The 18,728-nt window shown below is 58.8% G+C and overlaps 1 protein-coding gene across 2 annotated transcripts; it reads left to right on the forward strand.

Annotated features, from left to right (window-relative positions):
* The first annotated feature begins 1,024 nt into the window (after positions 1–1,024).
* On the forward strand, positions 1,025–18,348 carry ALDH3B1 (aldehyde dehydrogenase 3 family member B1). 2 transcript variants are annotated; one of them, XM_014558906.2, is made up of 10 exons: positions 1,025–1,160; positions 6,506–6,668; positions 9,589–9,699; positions 9,813–9,933; positions 10,177–10,262; positions 10,634–10,715; positions 12,027–12,413; positions 13,125–13,291; positions 15,829–15,928; positions 17,647–18,348. In XM_014558906.2, exons 2-10 carry the CDS (start codon positions 6,507–6,509, stop codon positions 17,835–17,837), a joined length of 1,407 nt encoding a protein of 468 aa, XP_014414392.1. In that variant the 5' UTR covers positions 1,025–1,160; position 6,506; the 3' UTR covers positions 17,838–18,348. The 2 variants fall into 2 exon arrangements, with proteins under 2 accessions (XP_014414392.1, XP_006173633.1); XM_006173571.3 differs by lacking the exon at positions 1,025–1,160 and adding an exon at positions 2,147–2,261.
* Positions 18,349–18,728: the final 380 nt, after the last annotated feature.

Raw genomic sequence — 18,728 nt, forward strand, 5'->3', positions numbered from 1 at the left:
GGCTTCAGAAGCTGCGCTCTGGGAGCCCTGAAACTGCTTGTGAGTCTGGCCCAGTGGGGACCCAGATAAACAGCCCAGGCCATCCAGGCCACAAGCCCTCACTGTTACATCCACCCCCACCCACTGTTATCAAATGATCTCTATAATAGGTTCTATTTTTTGTTCTCACCATGAAAAGAATAGATGTTCCTTGCAGAAAAGCAAACAGGAGAGATACATACTGCTTCTGATTTGAACACCCTGAAACAGCTCCGGGGTCTCGTGAGGTGTCACCCCTGCGTTATATCCCAAATAGCACACAGGGGCCACTGTTCATTCATCGAACACCAATTCCCTGGCATTGAGGCCAGTATTTACACTTTTTAAAGCTAAAAACCAAGGAAGAGGAGGGTACAGCTCTGTGGTAGAGTGCATGCCTAGCATGCATGTGTTCCTGGGTTCAATCCCCAGCACTAAGTAACAAAACTAAATACAAAGGGGATGATGATCATCACCAGCTGTCGGGGGGTCCCCAGAGCTGGCTCTAAGAGTGACTCCTGGTGGTACCCTCCCAACATCCTCCATCCATCCCCAGCTCTCTGGGACAAGGATGTAACCTCCCAGGCCCCACTGAGCCCCTGTAGCTTGGAAGATCAACAAGGAGCATCCAACCCAGAGAGGGGAGAGGCTGCCCCTGTTCTTCCCCAAGGGCCAGTGCCCCCCAGGGTTAGGACCCCTGGGTCAGGACAGTCCTCTTTGGGGACTTCCCAGGCTATTCCTGAATTCATGACAAGCTCAGAGGATTTCCCAGCCAGGGAGGGGCCCCTCAGGATCCTGCAGTACCCCTCCCAACCACTAGTACCTCCTTAGGTGGGTCCCTGATTTGCTGTGTGGCCTTAGATCAGTGGCTGCCCCTCTCTGGGCCTGGTGCCTGGTTGACGGCTGCCAGGCTCAGCTCCAGCCCGGCCCCGCCTGAAGCTGGCTCTGCCTCTGCCTGGCTCAGCTCCAGACAGCAGGGCAGGGCTGTCACATGCTGAGCCACGTGACAGGCAGCGGCTGGGGGCTCCATCCCACAGAGAGGACGGGGGCCTCTGCAGCCTCTTACCCCTGCCCCAACTGGCTGAAGCCTCCAGGGGCTACCAGAGCGGGTGTGGGCCAGGAGACCTCCCCTGCCCTCCCAGGTAGGCAGGGGCAGCGGGGAGGGCGAGGGCGGTGAGCAGCATCTCCCAGGTGCCCAGTCGGCTCAGAGGCCCTAGGCCGGGATCCCGGGCAGACAGGGCACCAAGATGGGGGGAACAGCAGCAGGCCCAGGGCAACAGGCGTGGAGCAATGGCACAAAGGATATTCCTGTCCCCACACCTGTAACCTAATCGTCTGCTTGTGTGACACCAGACATTGCTCTGGGATCATCCCCCTTTGTGCTGCTCTGACAGGTGTGCCCAGGATGGGGGCTGGGGTGAGGTAGAGGAGCAGGAACACAGGACACTTATCACGTTGGCTGTCCTAGAAGGCAGAGGGTGGCATCCTTCCCCAGGAGGTGAGAGGTGACATCTGGGGATGGACACAGCCCCTGTTCTGGAGTGACAACCTTCTGGGGTGGGTCCCAGCTTGCCACTCATGCCATGTGTGGTCAGGTCCTGTCCCCTCTCTGGACTTCTGTTTCCTCATTGTAAAATGCCAGGTTGCAGGGATGACAGGCACTGTGAGTGGGGTGCTGGATGGGGCGGGGTTGATGGACACGGACATGCAGGGGGCAGGGAAATGAAGCCTGCAGTGGGCCTGGGCCCTGAGATTGTACTTCTGGACTCCAGCGGTCTTTAGATATGACTTTTTCATCTTGCAGATGGGAAACTGAGGCTCAGAGGGGCTGAGGGAGGGAGGGGGTCAGGCTTTTCATGCTACTCCAGGCCACTCCCCACACCCCACCCCATCTCCCCAGGCCACTGCCCTGGGCTCTCCAGCTCCTCCAGCTGGGCCTGGGCCCCTTCCCATCAGGCCTCAGGATGGACCCCTCTCAGCTCAGAGCTCCCTGGAGACGCACTGTGTGGCCCTGGCCTGGTGCTGGCTCTCTCTCTGTGGTCCAGGAAAGGCTCTAGAGGCCCCTGAGGGAAGTGGCAGTGAGATCCCAGCCTCCCGCCAGCCCAGAGTCAAAGTCTGGCACCAGGCCAAGGAAGCCCCACCCAGGGGCCGGCCCGGTCTTGGACGTTTCATTAAGAAGGGCGGCAGCGAGGCCGGGCAGAGCAGGGACGACCAGGAGGAAGGGCATCTTGGCAGGGTCTCAGGTACGGTGCTCTGCAGAAGCTGGGGATGGAGCAGGGAGCAGTCAGGGCCAGGGGTTGGCTCGGGGACTCCATGCTGTCGTCAGTCCAGGCAGGCCTGGCCACTCGTGGCCACGCGCAGAGAGTAGCTTTGTCTTCAAGGAGCTTCTCTGCCCGCCTGGGGAGAAAGGGGAAGGAAGAAGGGACTTTTCTTTGCCCCAAGCTAAGAAAGCAGAAGAGGGATGGGCCAAGGAGAGGCCTGGGGGGTCCCTGTGGCCAGCCAGCACCCTTATTTCATCTGAGCTGGGTTGTCGTCCCTCCTCTCCCTGAGGTTACTGTACATCCTTTACGGGAGCCACGGGCTCCAGCTGAGGGCCCAGCCGGCCCAGGAGGGAAGGCACCCTCATCCCTGGCGGTGGGGGCTGTCAAGAATCCCCTAGTAGGACCACTTATTTCCTGGGGACCCGCCACACATGCCCACTGCTGGTGCGCGAGTACACAGCAGGTGATTCCAAGCGACTGTGTTCTTGGTCGTGGACTCTGCCAGGGTCCAGGAAGGAGGGACTAGCCAGACCCGCCCTGCCTCATGGAGGAACTGATATCAGAGGTACTTTGCTGGCATCAGGGAGCCAGTGACACAGACTTTCCATGTGGTTGGCTCAGTTCACAGGCCAAGGGTTGGTCCCCAGCTCCCCACAACCCCCATGGAAGAGAGGGAGCTGCTGCTGGGAGTTGGGGAGACCTTGTGGAAGTCCAGAGCAAGGCTACACGGTGGTGGGGAGGGCAGAGTGGGGAGGTCAGATTAGAGACCCTAAGATATTGGGACCTGTGGGGCCTTCGATGTGGCCCTATGACCTCCATCTCCTGACGACCTGATGCAGGGCCCCTGGGCCCTCAGACCACCATGTTCACCTCTGTTACTTTTGCCAGCTCTGCATCCCTGCCCCTACCTGGGTCGCAAGGTGATGTCTCCGCCTCCCTGGTGTCCACATTGGGCAAAGGTCTCCCGGGGCTCCCACCCCAGCGTCTCCTCCCCTGAGACCCCCCTGGCACAGCCGTCCTTCACAGTCTTGTCTGAATAACTGGTTCGGAGCCCGCGTCACTGAGCCCTCATAGGTCTCGGCCTTGCGCCAAGCATTGGACACCTGAGTTCTCCCCACAGCACGACAGGGTAGCTCCAGATACCACCCCCATTTCACAGATGGGAAAAGTGAGCCACAGAGAGGCCAAGCAACCTGCCCACGGTCTCCCAGCTAATAAGCAGAGCTGTTGGGATTCAGACCTAGGTCTTTGGGCCCCCCACACATCATACTGGTTGCGTGCTCTTAGAAGGTGGGTGGTACAGGTGGGGAAACCGAGGCAGAAAGAATGAGAGAGTGAGCAGAGGTTGGGGGTGGGAGAAGAGCTGGGGCCTGTATCATCAGGTAGCTCGTCAGCAGGACCGGCCGGGGTGCAGAGGGCGGGGGCTCAGACAGCAGCTGATTCCTGATGATGCTTTGGAGCCAGCGGACCCAAGTGCCCATCCCGTGTGTCACTCTCCTCTGTTCCACACGACCCGGGCCTGGCTGCCTTCCATGCATCCGCATCAGTCCCGGCTGGCACGGTGCCCGGCACAGCACACTGGCCATCATCATCTTCATTATTCGTATTAGAGAATCCCCAGGCTCATGGCCTTGAGGGAAGGTGGCCGGTCCTAGGGGCCAGGGGAAACAGGCCCCTCCCTTGTCACGTCAAGTGACTTAGCGGCTCCTGGGGAGGTGGACGCAGGACCCCCAGACCAACCCTGACACAGGAACCCCCTCATCTGTGTGTCCACAGTGGCTGCCCAGCTCCCTTGAGTTCACAGGCCCAGGGCCCCTCCGGACCCCCCAGCGGAAGGCCACCTTGGCTCCTCTGCTTACTTGGGTAGAGTCCAGCTCCCTGACCCCCAGCGGGTATCCCTTGGGGCCTTGGTCTAGAGTGACCACACTGCAGGGGGCGATATTGTGTGATTTGGCCTCAGTGTTGCCAGGAGAGGCTGCTGGAATATTCCAACCAGAACTCCACCCCCGCAGAGCTCCTCACCCCTCACTGTGCCCAGAAGTGCACCATTCAAGTTACATGCCTTACATTTTTGTGGGTTCCGCAGAGACTGTTCAGAAAGTGCAAAGAACCTTGGGGAGGCGGGAGGGGGCGGTGTTGTTTGCCCTCAGCACCCAACAGCAGAGGTCTGGAGGGGAGAGGGGACTGAGGGAGGGAAGAGGGATAAATATTTGTTGAGTACTTGGTAAAAATAACCACAGCTGACCGTTACTGAGCTCTTATTGTGTGTACAATGGCTAATGCGTCACGCAGTACCATGTCATTTAATCCTTGGAACGACACCAAGTGCTACTAGCATCGCCACTTTCCAGGCAAGGAAGCTGAGCAGAGAGAAGGTGAATAACCTGCCCAAGGCCACACAGTCAGAAGAGGCAGAGAAGAGGGTCAAGCTCAGATGGTGGCTCTAGAAGCAGGCAGGGCTCTTGGCTCCTGCGTCTCAACACTGGCCAGTATCCTTCCTCCCCAGAGCGGGGGTCGAGCCTGGGGCTGCAAGGGGCTTTGACAATGTCCTCCTTTGGCTACACTGTCACCCTGTCTGGGGGACATGATGTCCGCCCTGTGCCCAAGACAACTGCCCAGTTTCTCCTGATCAGAGCAGGAGGTCTGTGGGATCAGCTTGGCCCCCATCATGCTTATGGGGACGGTGCAGGGCTCCAGCCAGGCTCTCGGCACAGAGAGCCCATCGGCCTGGGACATCCTGTTGGCTGGAGCAGCTTGGTCCTCAGTGCCGTGGAGCCCTCCAGAGATCTCAGGGCCATGGTGGCAGTAGCCATTTAACAGTAGCTGGCTGTCTTAGGTGCACTGATGCCCAGCCCTGGGCTCAGAACTGGGTGGCATGGTCTCATGCTTTTTAAAAAATTTTTTATTTATATGTTTTTCTTGAAAAAAAAGATTTTTTAATGGAAGTACTGAGGATTGAACCTAGGACCATCGTGCATGCTAAGCACACACTCTACCACTGAGCTATACCCAAGCCCCAACTCCCACCATGGTCTCATTCTCGATAAACATTCTATCAGCTGGTAGGTGGAAGAGCGACCCTAACGGATGAGAAGATCAGTGCACTAAGACCCAAATTATGAGTTAAGTAGGCAAAGAGGGACCCTACTCCCCAGTCTAGTGGGAGAGGAAAGAGAAGGACAAGGCCAGGGAGGTGGACAAAGTGAAACCCAGTATTTATCACAAGATATGACACAGTACGATGGGGAGCAGAGCCAAGGGGCCCCTGTGAGAATGTGTGAGGGAGTAATCAGGGTGGGCTGCCTGAAGGAGGCATCAGCCAAGGAGAGACCTGAAGGGAAGGAGTCAGAGGAGGAGGGAAGGGTCTCCATGGGTCCTTGGCACCAGGCCAAGGAGTGAGTTTGTCAGAGTGCAGCCTCTGATGAGCTTCAAGTAAACAGGCAGGGGTCCGGGGGAACATCAGGGCCTCTATCCTGCCTGCCAGCCCTGGATTCTGACAGCGTGGAGGTCTGACTGCCCCCTCCACCCCTCACCCACAACCGTTCCCTGCTTCTCCAACGCTGTGGCCGGTGGGGCTGGGGCGGGCAGCAGGGCCTCTGGGAGGCTGGCGTTCTTCTTTCCCTGTCTTTCTGGGGAGCTGGGGCACAGGGAGAGCCCTCTGAGCCACCACCACCAGCCTGGCCTTCCTGTGCAGGGCCCCAGGCTCAGGGCCCTGGGAGACAGAGCATTCTGTGTCTGGAATGCCCCAAAGCGGTGGCTGCCGTGGTGGCTGGGGGACTGTCCCTCCACTTGTCGAACTCCCCCTGGTCACTCCGCTCAGGCCTGCCCAGGGAAGGGCTGTCTGTCTCCAGGAGGGGCATTGGAGTAGGGTGGGGGCCATGGCTTAGGGCTAATTTCTGTGTGGCCGGTAAAAGTGTGACCGCCTGGCTGCCTACCCACTCTCAGGGGCCATGGAGTAGCTGTCCCTAAGCCCATACCCAGTCCCGTGGCTGCCTTGGGGTCCAGGGCCCTCCTGCCCACTGGCTAAGAAGAGTGTTCTGTAGGTCTGTCAGTGGGCATCTAAGTGTGTCCCATGTGTGTGTGTGTCTGGGTGGGGCAGCCCTGGTCCCTGAGGTTACATGTGAGTCCCTGTGGGGGTGTCTGTGGGCCCACACGGGTGCAGGCAGGGGTGGGGGTGGGGCCATGGAGCTGGGGGCATCCCAGCCCACCCTTCTCCCGCCCTGCAGGATGGACCCCTTCACGGACACACTGCAGCGGCTGCGGGAAGCCTTTGGCTCGGGGCGGACGCGGCCGGCCGAGTTCCGGGCTGCCCAGCTGAAGGGCCTGGGCCGCTTCCTGCGAGAGAACAAGCAGCTTCTGCAGGAGGCGCTGGCGCAGGACCTGCACAAGGTGGGTGGGGAGGCAGGCAGGGTGGGAGGAGGAGGGCAGAGGTGGGGAGGCTGGGACAGGGGAGATGGGGTCAGCTACATCCTCCATGGAGGGGAACTGAAGTCCATCAAACCCACGTCCTTTCCTGCGCCATAACCCACTCTTCTGCTTTCACCCATTCACGCATTTCCTCATTCATTCCACAACTATTTTTTGAGCACCTACTATGGGCTAAGTACTATTCTAGGTTCTGGGATACAACAAATCAAAGTCTCTGTGCCCAGGGAGCTAGCCTTCTGGGGAGAGGCACAATTCGACGGTAAATATATAATTACAGAGCATGTTGGGTGGTAATAAATGCTGTGGAGAGACACTCCTGGTGTGAAGGTGGTGAGAGAGGGCCAGGATCAGGGTGCTTTATGTGTGGGGATCAGGAAAAGTTTCTTTGAGATGCTGGCATTTGAGCAGAGACATGAAGAAGGAGGGCAAAGGAGACAATGGGGAAAATGGCAGCAGGCACAGAATGTGCAAAGGCCCAGAGGCAGGAGGTGCTTGGCATGTTTGTGCTTGAGGAGCAGCAAGGAGGCCAGTGTGGCTGGAGGGGAGTTGAGGAGGCAGAGATAAACAAAAGTTGTGGTCCAGGGAGGTGAAGCACACCACTAGGGTTTCATGTGTGTGGAGGACTTCCGCTTTACTAGGTACTGTGGGCATCATGGCCTCTGTCCAAACCCTGGAGGCCTGGGGGCTCAGCCCCTCCCATTTCCAGCAGCAGCTATGGCAGGACCCCAAGAAATACACTTCTTTCCCCTGCCCTTCCAGTGGGCCTGCTTGCTCCACCCAGGTCCTGACAGAGCTGCTGGCACTGGCAGGCCCGGGAGTCCCTCTGCAACCAATTTGGGATCCATCTGATTTGCAGGTCCCCTACAAGTGTCCACCTGTCCCGAGAGCAGTCATGGACTTTGAGATTAGTGTCTCATGGCCTCTGGGGTCACGGATCAGGGAACCCCATTCTATGGGGACAGCAAAAGCTGCCTACAAGGACTTGTCCTGAGGACATGGTCTCCTACTGACACCTACTCCCTTTCTCAGCATCCTCAAACCTTCAATTTACCACCACACTCCAGGACTGTAGCTCCAGGGGAGACCAGCCTCCCTCATCAGCCGTTTCTGGAATCATCTGTTGTCCCTTTATGAAACCAGGATGCCAGACCATACTCTCCCTGGCTCTCCCGCACCTAAGGGGCCTGGATTTGCCTCCCTGTGGGGAGTGCCCATTCACTGGGCTTGGTCCAGGACAAAGGAGGCTCACACCCCCTACCCCTGCTCTCGTTGGGCTCCCTGGGGACTGGCACCCCCAGTGAGCCTCTGTCCCACCCAGCAGCTGGCCTGGTTTGCTGGCCTCTATGACATCTGACCCCACTGTTTATCTGGTCCATTTTCTCCCTCCGGCTCAGGTTCCACCTCCTGCCTCCCAACCCTCAAAGAGCCAGGAGGCTGGGCCCCACAAAGGGAGCAGCAGCCCAGAAAATCCAATCCAGTCCCTCTCTCTGCTCTGGTCCCTCCCTCTGGTCTCAGCAACTGCCCTGCCTGACAGGCAAGAGCCCTGTCACTTAACCCCCACCAGCCCTTCCAGGTGGCAGTGGTCACACCCAGTCACCCCCAGAGGAGTCTCAGAGAGGGCACATTCTTGTCTCTGGGTACACAGCCCTGGCTCAAAACAGCCTACTCTTCTAAACTCATGGCATTCAGTGGGGTCCAGATCGTCCCTTAACCAGGCCTAAACCTCACTCAGGTCACAGGAGACCTGGCTGGGCAGGAGTGTAGGCTGTGGACACAGGCACAGTAGAAGGCAAGCCCGGAGCAGGCTCAGCTCCTAGAGGCGCTAGTGGCTGTGGCTTCTTCCCCCAAGGTCCCCAGGCCCTCCCCAGCCAGGGCTCAGCTTGGGCAACCTGGGCCCATCGTCCTCTCCTCTAGCAGGAAGAGCTTGCACTATAATGACTGGGTCTCAGGCATCAGGACAGCCTGGCCCTGGTGTCTCAGGCCATGGGCCTCCAGCTGCCTGCAGTTCACAGGCTGGGTCTCTCCTCCCTCGTGGGGGCGTGGGGGCGGGGCCAGCATGCTGGTCAGGCCGTCAGAGATCAGGACAGTGTCCCTATTGATTTTTGCCTCTTTCTCATTCCTGCCCTTGAAATCTGCCCTGGTTCCCAAGGCTATGGGAATTGATGGCATTTACCCAGTGACACCTGTCCTCAGTGTCCCCAACAGACTGATAGCCACACAGCAGGCCACAGAAGGCCACACAGACAGTCCTGTTAAAACTTAAGTTAGATCCTGTCCCTGCTCTGCTCAACAGTCCTCACCCTGGCTGCTGGGCCTCATCACTTCACCCACTCTTCTCTGTGTTAATCAGGAACATAGCAAGACTGCATCCACCTCAGGGCCTTTGCACATGCCATTCCATCTGCCCTGAATATTCTGCCTCCAAGTATCCACGGGCTCTCTCCCTCTGTTTCTTCACTGCTCAAATGTCACCCCATCCCAGATGCTGGCACTGACCATCTTGTATAAAATGGAGCAAAGACACACATATGTGCACACATGCATAAACACGTGTGCTCACACACATGCACACACACACTCCAGCAGTCTCTATTCCCCTTAGTCTGTTTCATCTTCCCACTGCACTCGTCACGTCCCAATCCAGTAGTCAGTGTTCTCACTATCATGTTAACTGTCCCCTCTACATCAGCTCCACGGGGCAGGTTTTCTGTCCCAGCCCAAGAATGGCACCTGCGCACTGGAAGCACTCAGTAAACGTGGAGTGAATGAATGAGTGAATAAGACAGGCCTTGCCTGGAGGAGGCTATGCTTTCCCCAGGGCTGTGCCATGTGCTGAGCCTGGGTCTCTGAGCCCTGCCCTGCCCGTCCGCCTCCCCTGCAGTCAGTCTTCGAGTCTGAGGTATCTGAGATCAGCATCAGCCAGAGCGAGATTGACTCGGCCCTTAGGAACCTGCGGGCCTGGATGAAGGATGAGAAAGTGTCCAAGAACCTGGTAAGCAGGCCTGGGGCTCAGGGCAGCAGGCAGCCTCTCTGGGTGGCGGGTGGCGCTGAGTGGCTGGGGGTCTTGTCACCTCACCGTTCACCACCGCACTGGCCCCGGCCCAGGCCACGCAGCTGGACTCGGCCTTCATCCGAAAGGAGCCCTTTGGCCTGGTGCTTATTGTCGCCCCCTGGAACTACCCCGTGAACCTGATCCTGGTGCCGCTGGTGGGCGCCCTCGCCGCAGGTGAGAGGGAGCCTCCACCTTTCCACCCCTGCCTGTCCCCCTAGCCTCGAGGGCTCACAGCCGCCCAGAGCCGGGGAGCACGGGTGAGAAGGCCTGGCTCCCATCTGGCCCACTGCCCCTGGGCTGTGTGGCCTTGGGGCCTGAAGGTGGAGTGAGGCTAGCACCTGCTCTGCAGGTGTGAGGACTGGGTGGAGATGGTACTAGCTACACCTGTCCCAGCTCTCGCCCCACCTGGTCCTGCAGGGAACTGCGTGGTGCTGAAGCCCTCGGAAGTCAGCAAGAGCACAGAGAAGGTCCTGGCCGAGGTGCTGCCCCGATACCTGGACCAGGTGAGCAGGGCCAGGCAGGGCCAGGCAGGCCCCCTGGGCCAGGCAGCCCTTCGCATGGTCCTTCGAGCAGGACCTGAGTTCCAACCTCAGTCCTGCCTCCTCTGGGTTGTGTGGCCTTGGCCAGGTCACCGCCCCTCTCAGCCTGTTTCCCTCTGAGTAAAACAGAGGAGTGGAGCCTGTTCCCAGGGGGCCCCTGTCTGTCTCTGGCCAGCCCTCCAGGCCCAGCCCTGAACTCAGCCCCAAACCCAACCCCATTCCCCACCTCTGCCCATACAACCTGGAGGCCTGGCAGGCAGACAGGCAGGCAGGCCGCACGCTGGGTTCTCAGGCTGGGGTCCAGAGGGAGCCCTCCCCTGCCATCTACCTTGCAGAGCTGCTTTGCCGTGGTGCTGGGCGGGCCCCAGGAGATGGGGCAGCTGCTGGAGCACAAGTTCGACTACATCTTCTTCACAGGTGAGGAGCCGGCTGCGGGTGACTGGTTTTGGGGGGCATGTGGGATGCGAGGGGTGAGAGGCCTGAGCCAAGCCCCGCCTTCAGGGGTCTTGTCCCCAACTCTGAGAAAGGCCACCAGCCAGCCAGCCAGCCAAGGGGGACACCAGGCAGTGCTCTCAGGACCCAGGGCCAGCACCCTCCACTCTTCTCAAGCAGCCTGGGTAGCAGCCCCGGTTCCCTGGGGACCCTCGGGAAGGCTAGGTTCCATCCCACCAATCACAATCTCACATGTCATAGCATCTGCCCTTGCTGAGTCCACACTGTGCCAGGACCTCATTCGCCACCCCACTGCCCCACAACCCTATACACAATCCCACAGCCCTTCCGGAAGGCTGCACAGATGGGAGTTCGGAAGCTCAAGTGACAGAGACGTAGTGCCCACCCCTTTAGCCAGGATTGGGGCAGGCTGGATTTCGCTCCCAGGCCCTTGGTCAGAAGGGGTCTCAGAGGTCACCTGCCATCACCCTGGCATGTGCCCATGTGGCCCAGACACCACCTAGCTTTAAGTGACCAGGATGGAGTTTCCAGAGGAGATGAAAGGGTGGAGGAGGCAGACGGCCACTCTACCTGGCCAGGCCCTCGAGGGGAGAGGAGCAGAGACGGCAGACAGCAGCGCTAAGCCCTTCTGTTGACCTGTCTCCTGCGTGGCACACCTCGTCCACGTCAGAGCAGGGGACATGCCATCTCTGCCTTTCTCCTCCCCAGACCCTGCCGTGAACCCAGCACAAGGCCTGCTGGCCGCCACCTTGGCCAGCAGGGAAGGCGACTGTAGGATCAGAGGGGCAGGGTCCTCAGCAGGTGGCAGGGCTGCAAGATTATGTCAGCAAGAGAGATCCAAATGTCACCCAGCCAGAGAGGGACTCTGGCCTTGGGCGATAGGAGTCGCCATCAGAGGCGAGTGGAGGGGAGGAGTACTGAGGGGCATGTTAGAAAGAGTCGCCTGCAGGCCTGAGCCCTGATTAGAAGCCGGAAGACAGGGTAGGAGGCTGGGGCTCCTGGGTCTCCAGCCAGGCGGTCAGGAGAGGGAGCCGGGGCCTGGCCTGCAGCTGTGTGCAGGGCTCCGCGGGATCCTCTCTGTGTGGGGCTGGTCTTGGGGGATGACACGTGGAAGGTCCTGGTGCAGCAGCAATTAGCCAGGAGAGGCCAGGTGAGGGTGACGCCCACCTGGTGGGCAGGGAGTGAACCCCCCTGGAGAGGCCCCAGCCCCAACCCTGAGGCCATCCCCCCTGATTCAAGTGACCTAGGCCCACTCTGGTTTCCTTCCACACCCAGGGAGCCCTCAAGTCGGCAAGACCGTCATGGCTGCTGCCGCCAAGCACCTGACGCCCATCACGCTGGAGCTGGGGGGCAAGAACCCCTGCTATGTGGATGACAACTGCGACCCCCAGACCGTAGCCAACCGCGTGGCCTGGTTCCGCTATTTCAACACTGGCCAGACCTGCGTAGCCCCCGACTACGTCCTGTGCAGCCCTGAAATGCAGGCGAGGCTGCTGCCCGCCCTGCAGAGCTCCATCACCCGTTTCTATGGCGAAGACCCCCAGAACTCCCCTGATCTGGGCCGCATCATCAACCACAAACATTTCCAGCGGCTCCGGGGCCTGCTGAGCTGTGGCCGCGTGGCCATCGGTGGCCAGAGTGATGAGAGCGAGCGCTACATCGGTGAGTCCCGCCCTCCCTGCCACTGTGTCCCCCACCCCAGCTCAGGCCCCTCCACGCTGGAGGCCACAGCCGGGCTTTGAGTCTGGGCCCCACCTGAAGCCTTGGGCCCTGAGGCTCCCTCGACCCCACTGCTGGAGCCCAGCCTGATCCACGGCTCCGGTGCCACAATTCCATGACACTCGTGTTCCGTGTTGCTGTGGTCTGAGCCTGTGACCCGACTCCACACTCTGGCCCAGGCTCTGGATTCTCCAAGCTCAGACCCCAGGGTTCCCAGTTCCCGAGAGCTCACATTCCAATCTTCCACCCATGATCTGCTGCTCCACGGGGCCATGACCCCGGTCCTGTGAGCCCACAATTCCCGGTTCTGAACTCCAACAGCCTGTGCTGAGCATCCTCTACACTGTGAGCAAAGCAGCCCCAGCCTCCCGGGCTGAACGGCTCAGAGGATGATGCTGCTGCCTGACGGGCTGGGACCTGGGACCTCAGACCCCAGGGGTCCAAGATCTGGTCACCCTCTGACTGTAAGACCGAGGCTGAGTGGTTCTTGGGGCCCCACAGACCCTGGTCAGGCTGGGGAACTCTTCACGGTCACTTCTCAGGGCTGTGGGGAGGCTCTCCTCCCTAGAACATCCCCGAGCCTGGAGCCCTGGGTCCCTGGGCCCTGTCTGAAGCCCCACCCCTGGGGCTGAGCCATCCCCTGTGCCCGGGCAGCCCCCACAGTGCTGGTAGACGTGCAGGAGACAGAGCCAGTGATGCAGGAGGAGATCTTCGGGCCCATCCTGCCCATCATGAACGTGAGGGGCCTGGACGAGGCCATCGACTTCATCAACCGTCGGGAGAAGCCCCTGGCCCTGTACGCCTTCTCCAACAGCAACCAGGTGGGCTGGACAGAGGTGGTGGCAGGTGCCAGCAGTGGATGGTGGAGTCAGGTCAGCAGAGGGGAAGGTGGCTTCAAGACCTCCAGGGCCAGAGTGGACCAAAGGGCCTGGCAGGAGGATAGGGGGTCCATGTCCTTTGGGGGCAGTCACAGAGTTCTAGGTGGCACTCCTGGCTCTGTCCCTCTTCTTTCTCCTAGGAACAGCAGGGCCTCCCCTCCAATTGAGGCCACATTCTCCTGGGCCTTTAGTGGGCAGCTCCCCAGGTCTTCTCTGGGGTCCAGCGTCCCCCATATGTCAGCCCCTGTCTCCATTCTTCCTCATCGTCTCGGCCTAGTGCTGCAATGTCCCCTTTCAGTGTCTGGCTCATGGAAGGCACACACAGGTGGGACGCAATGACTAGGGGAGAATGAATGACTGGAACATGCAGGCACAAGAATGAGCCCTGGTCCCCAACCCCTCCCTGGGGGCCCCTGCCCTACTCAAGCCCCTTGGGGGCAGCCTGGGAGACTCACAGGCAGGCGCACTGGCAGGCGTCCCCAGCTCAGGACACCCTCCCCCTCACCCACACTCGAGATCCCTCAGAGCCTGGACAATGCTGTTTTTAAATAAATGTTTTATTTCTGAATAATTTTAGATTTATAGAAAGGTTGCAAAGATAGTCCAGGGAGTTCCCATATACCCGTTTCCCCCACTTAGGGGCCTTTATGTTGGTCAAAACTAGGAAACTGACATTGGTACATTACTGTTAACCACACTCCAGACTTGATCTGGATTTCGCCAGCTTTTCTTTCCGCCACTGGATCCAAGCCAGAGTCCCACGAAGCAGTTAGTTGTCATGGTTTCTCTGGTCTTCTGGTGATCTCTCAGTTTGAGGAGTGCTGGCCAGCTCTGCTGCAGAATGTCCCCGGGCTCAGTGGTCTGCTGTTCCTCTCACAGCACAGGGCCGAGGGCCCGTCTATGCCCACACATCAGGGGTCCATGAGATCCCAAGATCACTGATGAAGTTGACCTTCGTCACTAGCCAAGGTGATGTCTCGCATGCATCTCCATCAAGGAGTGACGATTTCCCCCTTTCCTTATTCTGTTCCTTGGGAAGAAGTCACTAAGTCCAGCCCACTTTCATGGGAGGGGGTGTACTTAAGCTCTTCCTGCTGAAGGGGGACTATGTACATGTATCACCTGGAATCTGGAGGGCTCTTGATTTACTTTATATCAGCATGGACTCTATCTGCTATATCCTCCAGGTTACAAGCCGGTACCACCTTATTTGTTTCCTTGTCAAGTTGTCCCAGCTTCGGGCATGGGAGCTGCTATGTCCCCAATACCTGCCCATCCTTTTGTCTTATTTTTTATTATTATTATTCTATTTGAAGGAGGGTAATTAGGTTTATTTATTTAATGGAGGTACTGGGGATTGAACCCAGGACCTCGTGCTTGCTAATCACACCCTCTACCACTGAGTTACACCCTCCTACCTTTTGTCTTCTGACCACTGCCTTCCTTTCTGGAAGCTACTTGGGGCTCATGTGGGATTTTCCCTACCTCACCCTAGAATCAGCCATTCCTCCAAGGAGCCCTGGTTTATCCGGATAACGTTAACTTTAGAAAATGCTACACAGGTGTTTTGGAAGGGGAGGGGGTCATCAGCAGAGTGGCTTTCAAGCTTTTTGACTGCCCAGCACTGTTCCCAGGACACAGAGTGACACTTGAGACACACGTCCTCATCTCACATGACCTGCCCTGACTCCTCACGAAGCACTGATGCCTCCTACTCCATCTTCTGTTGTCGTTACCGCTGGTCTCAAAGGAATTTCTGAGTCTGCTGGTGGCGGGTCCACTCCACCTACTAGTGGACAAACCCTGACCGAGCTGTAACCTGAGGGTCACACTTTGTAACTAACTACAGCCAAAGTTTTGTGCTCCTTGTTTTGGAGACGACTCTTTAGTGTCTACTAATTTTTTTTCCCTCTCATTCTTCAAATACACCTATAGACTGAAGAGGAAGAGCCTTCATTAAGTCAAGCAAGGGCCAAGTTCATGTTTCTAAAATACAAATCTTAACATCCTCCTGTGCTGCACACCACATGGGCCCCCGGCTGTCTCCCTGTCCCTCGGCCTCCCCACCTGCCCATCACTCTGCCTGAACACCTCCTGCCCTCCCACCTGAGACTCAGCAGACACATCACCTCCCTCCCCTGGGACACCTCCCTGACTACACACACCTCACCCAGCACTCTCCATGTCCCCAGGAGGATGCTGGGTTTCCCGCCTCTCCCTCAGGCCTGAGTCTGTGTCCGCAGAAGCCCTGTGCGGGGCCACACCCAAGATGCTCAAGAAACATGTTTGGGTGGGGAGAGCGTGGCTGGCTGCGACAAAACCATGCCCAACCTGTCCCATCACCCCCTTCAGCTCACACAGTGGGGTGGCCTCAGACCCTGCAGTGGGTCCCGAGGGACACCAGGCAGAGCCCTGGGGACCCGGCAGCTGGTGGGCTTCGTGCTGCTCTACCACAAGCTTCATTGCTGCTTCTCCCCCAGGTGGTCAAGCGGGTCCTGGCACAGACCAGCAGCGGGGGCTTCTGTGGAAACGATGGCTTCATGCACATGACCCTCAGCAGCCTGCCTTTCGGAGGAGTAGGTAGGTGCCGCCTCTCACTGTGACCTGACTGAATAGCACCCCAGCTCCTCTACCCTGCTCCTCTCTGCAGGTCTGAAGTGGACCTTCCGTACCTGTCTCTGTGTTTACATACGTAGGTGGACCTACCAATACATAATTTAGGTTTTTAAAAACATCACTGTGAAGTGATCACTGTCCACTGTGCCACTACGGCTTTTCTCCTCGACAGCAGGCCTGTCAGCCTTGCGTGTCCCCTTTCCTCCACAAGGAAGCCACACGCTGCTCCTCTAACCCCTCCTGTGTCCCCTCCGTCCCATGCTTGGCATGTCACACCCCATGGGGATGGGGGCTGCTGCCAGCTCCCCTGATGCTGACGGAGGCCTGGGCAGAAGAGATGCCCCCTCCCCTAGGCCCCAGCAGCCCCGTTACTGCTGCGAAGTCCTGGCCTCTGAGGCTGGTCCCAGCAAGCCCGATGGCTGTGTGATGTGGGCAGCCACCTCCCCTCTCTGAGCCCAGCTCCTCCTCCTCAGGGGATGAGAGGGCCTGAGACTGGATGTCCCACCACCTGCCAAACTTGGCACCAAAGTAAGTGACTAGCAGGTCCCAGCAAGCTTCCGTTGGGCCTGGATGCCCCCTGGGAAGCAGCCAGGGCCACAGGAGCGCACGGCAGGCTGACATCAATGCCGGGGCAGTGCAGGCCCCAAGGGCTGGGCATCGCTGCTGTTCCCGGTTCTGGAACCCCCTTCCTCCGCCCATCTGGTTGCCTCATCTCCAGTCCCAGCCCCTCCTCCTCAGGGTAGTGTGGGGGTCTATCTGGGGCTAGATCTGATCCTGCTACTCTCCTGACAGAAACCTCCCATAGCTGCCAGGCCCCTGACTCAGTCTCCTGAGGTCAGCCCTTCCTGCTGGGAGTCCTGCCCCAGCCTCCTTTCCCACTTTCCTGTCTGCTGCCCCTGCCACACTGAGCCCTGCCTTCCGTGGTCCTGACACACAGATCACCCCCTCCAAGGCTCTCTGAGTTTTCCCCATACATCCACTTTATCTGGTCAGCTCTACATCCCTCAGGCCTCACTCACTCCAGGAAGCCCTCCCTGATTACCCCTGCTTCCACCAGGCTGGGTCCCCTGGAATTCCCAGTGCAGAAGCTGCCTGGTCCTTGACGGCCTCCCCACCGAGACATTATATACTCCTAACAACACAGCACTTACTGTATCCATGGCTCAGAACACTCGCCCAATCCCCACAACTCTAGGAGGTGGGTGCCACTGTCACCCCATGTCGTAGAGGAGACCAAGATGAAGTCACTTGCCTAAGGTGACACAGCTACTTCAGAGCTAGGATTCAACCCTGAGCAGTGGCCCCGGAATCCACTTTTTTTGTTTTCAAACGGAGGTACTGGGTATTGAACCCAGGACCTCGTGCATGCTAAGCATACACTCCACCACTGAGCTCTAACCTCCCCGACCCCCGAATCCACCCTTGACCACTGCCTACCCATCTTGCCCACCACCTGGCATCCCCAAAATTTATTTGAGTGGGTGCCGGTGCCAGACTCGGGGCTAAGCCCTTTACCCACAGCACCTCGTGGTTAGGCCACTTGACAGATGGGGAGACCAAGGTTTGGTGGGTAAAGTAGCCCACTCAGGCCATCCTGTGTGACTGGCAGAGCTCAGGTCTGTCTGACAGCCCCTCAGCTGGCCACCGGGAACCTGACTGCCATGTTCCCTGCCACTGTACAGGTGCCAGTGGGATGGGTAGCTACCATGGCAAGTTCTCTTTCGACACCTTCTCCCACCACCGTGCCTGCTTGCTGCGCCGCCCTGGGCTGGAGAAGATCTACGCCATCCGCTACCCACCCCACTCTCCACGCAACCTGAGGCTGCTGCTCCTGGCCATGGAGGCCCGCGGGTGCAGCTGCACGCTGCTCTGAGCCCACCTCAGGCGCTGGGGCACCGAGTGTCCTTCCCAGCTCACGTCTATGCGTTCTCCGCTGCCGCAGCCACCTGGTGAAGACCTGGCCCGGGGTCCACGACACAGAAGGAAAAGACCAGCCAGGGCTGTAGCCCAGATCAGTGCCTGCCCTCCTCCCTCCTGGGGTTTCTCTTGTCAGGCCCTCAGCTGCCCATCAGCTAGGATGGGCCGAGTTGCGGAAGTGTGGGAAACAGAGCAATAACCTGCCCCCCCCACCCCGCTCCCCCACTGGCCACCGTGTCCTGGGAGAGGAGGGCAGACGTGAGCACCTCTGAGCTACCCCTCTTTCTGTGGAGGGTGCAGAAGGGGCCCTGGCATCTGGTCCATGCCACATTGTGGACCTCTGTGACCTGGGTCGTCCCTGCCCTCTCTAACCCTGTTTCTCTGGCGGTTGTCCGAAGTAGGTGACTGACAATACCTTCTGGGATCACTGTCAGGATTAAATTTCAGAGCTTAATTGCTGACTGCAAGCTCCAGGCGTCCTGTCTCCTCATTTGGGTGGGGAGGGGCTGCCTCCTTCTTTCTTCCCTCCTCTCCCTCCAGGTCAGGTGATGAGATGCCTGCAGTAGGATCTCCCTTCCCTTCAGCTCAGTCCTCTTAGGAACTCTGGACATGCTCCTGTCCCCCAAGTGGCCGACCCTGGGCCCCTTCCCCTGACCATGTCCCATGCTGGACCCATCCTCTTCCCTGTCCTCCTGCTCATTCTCCTGGGCCCTGATGCCATGGAGTGGTCCCCCATCCATTCAGCCGCCAAAACCAAACTCCCAGACCTCCTGGGGACACTCCCTTCTCACCTTCCAAATCCCATTGTGAGCAATTCCTGATAATTCTATAAGGCCACAGACCTTCC

Source organism: Camelus ferus, chromosome 10 (genome assembly GCF_009834535.1).
Source record: "Camelus ferus isolate YT-003-E chromosome 10, BCGSAC_Cfer_1.0, whole genome shotgun sequence".
Lineage (NCBI taxonomy): Eukaryota > Metazoa > Chordata > Mammalia > Artiodactyla > Camelidae > Camelus > Camelus ferus.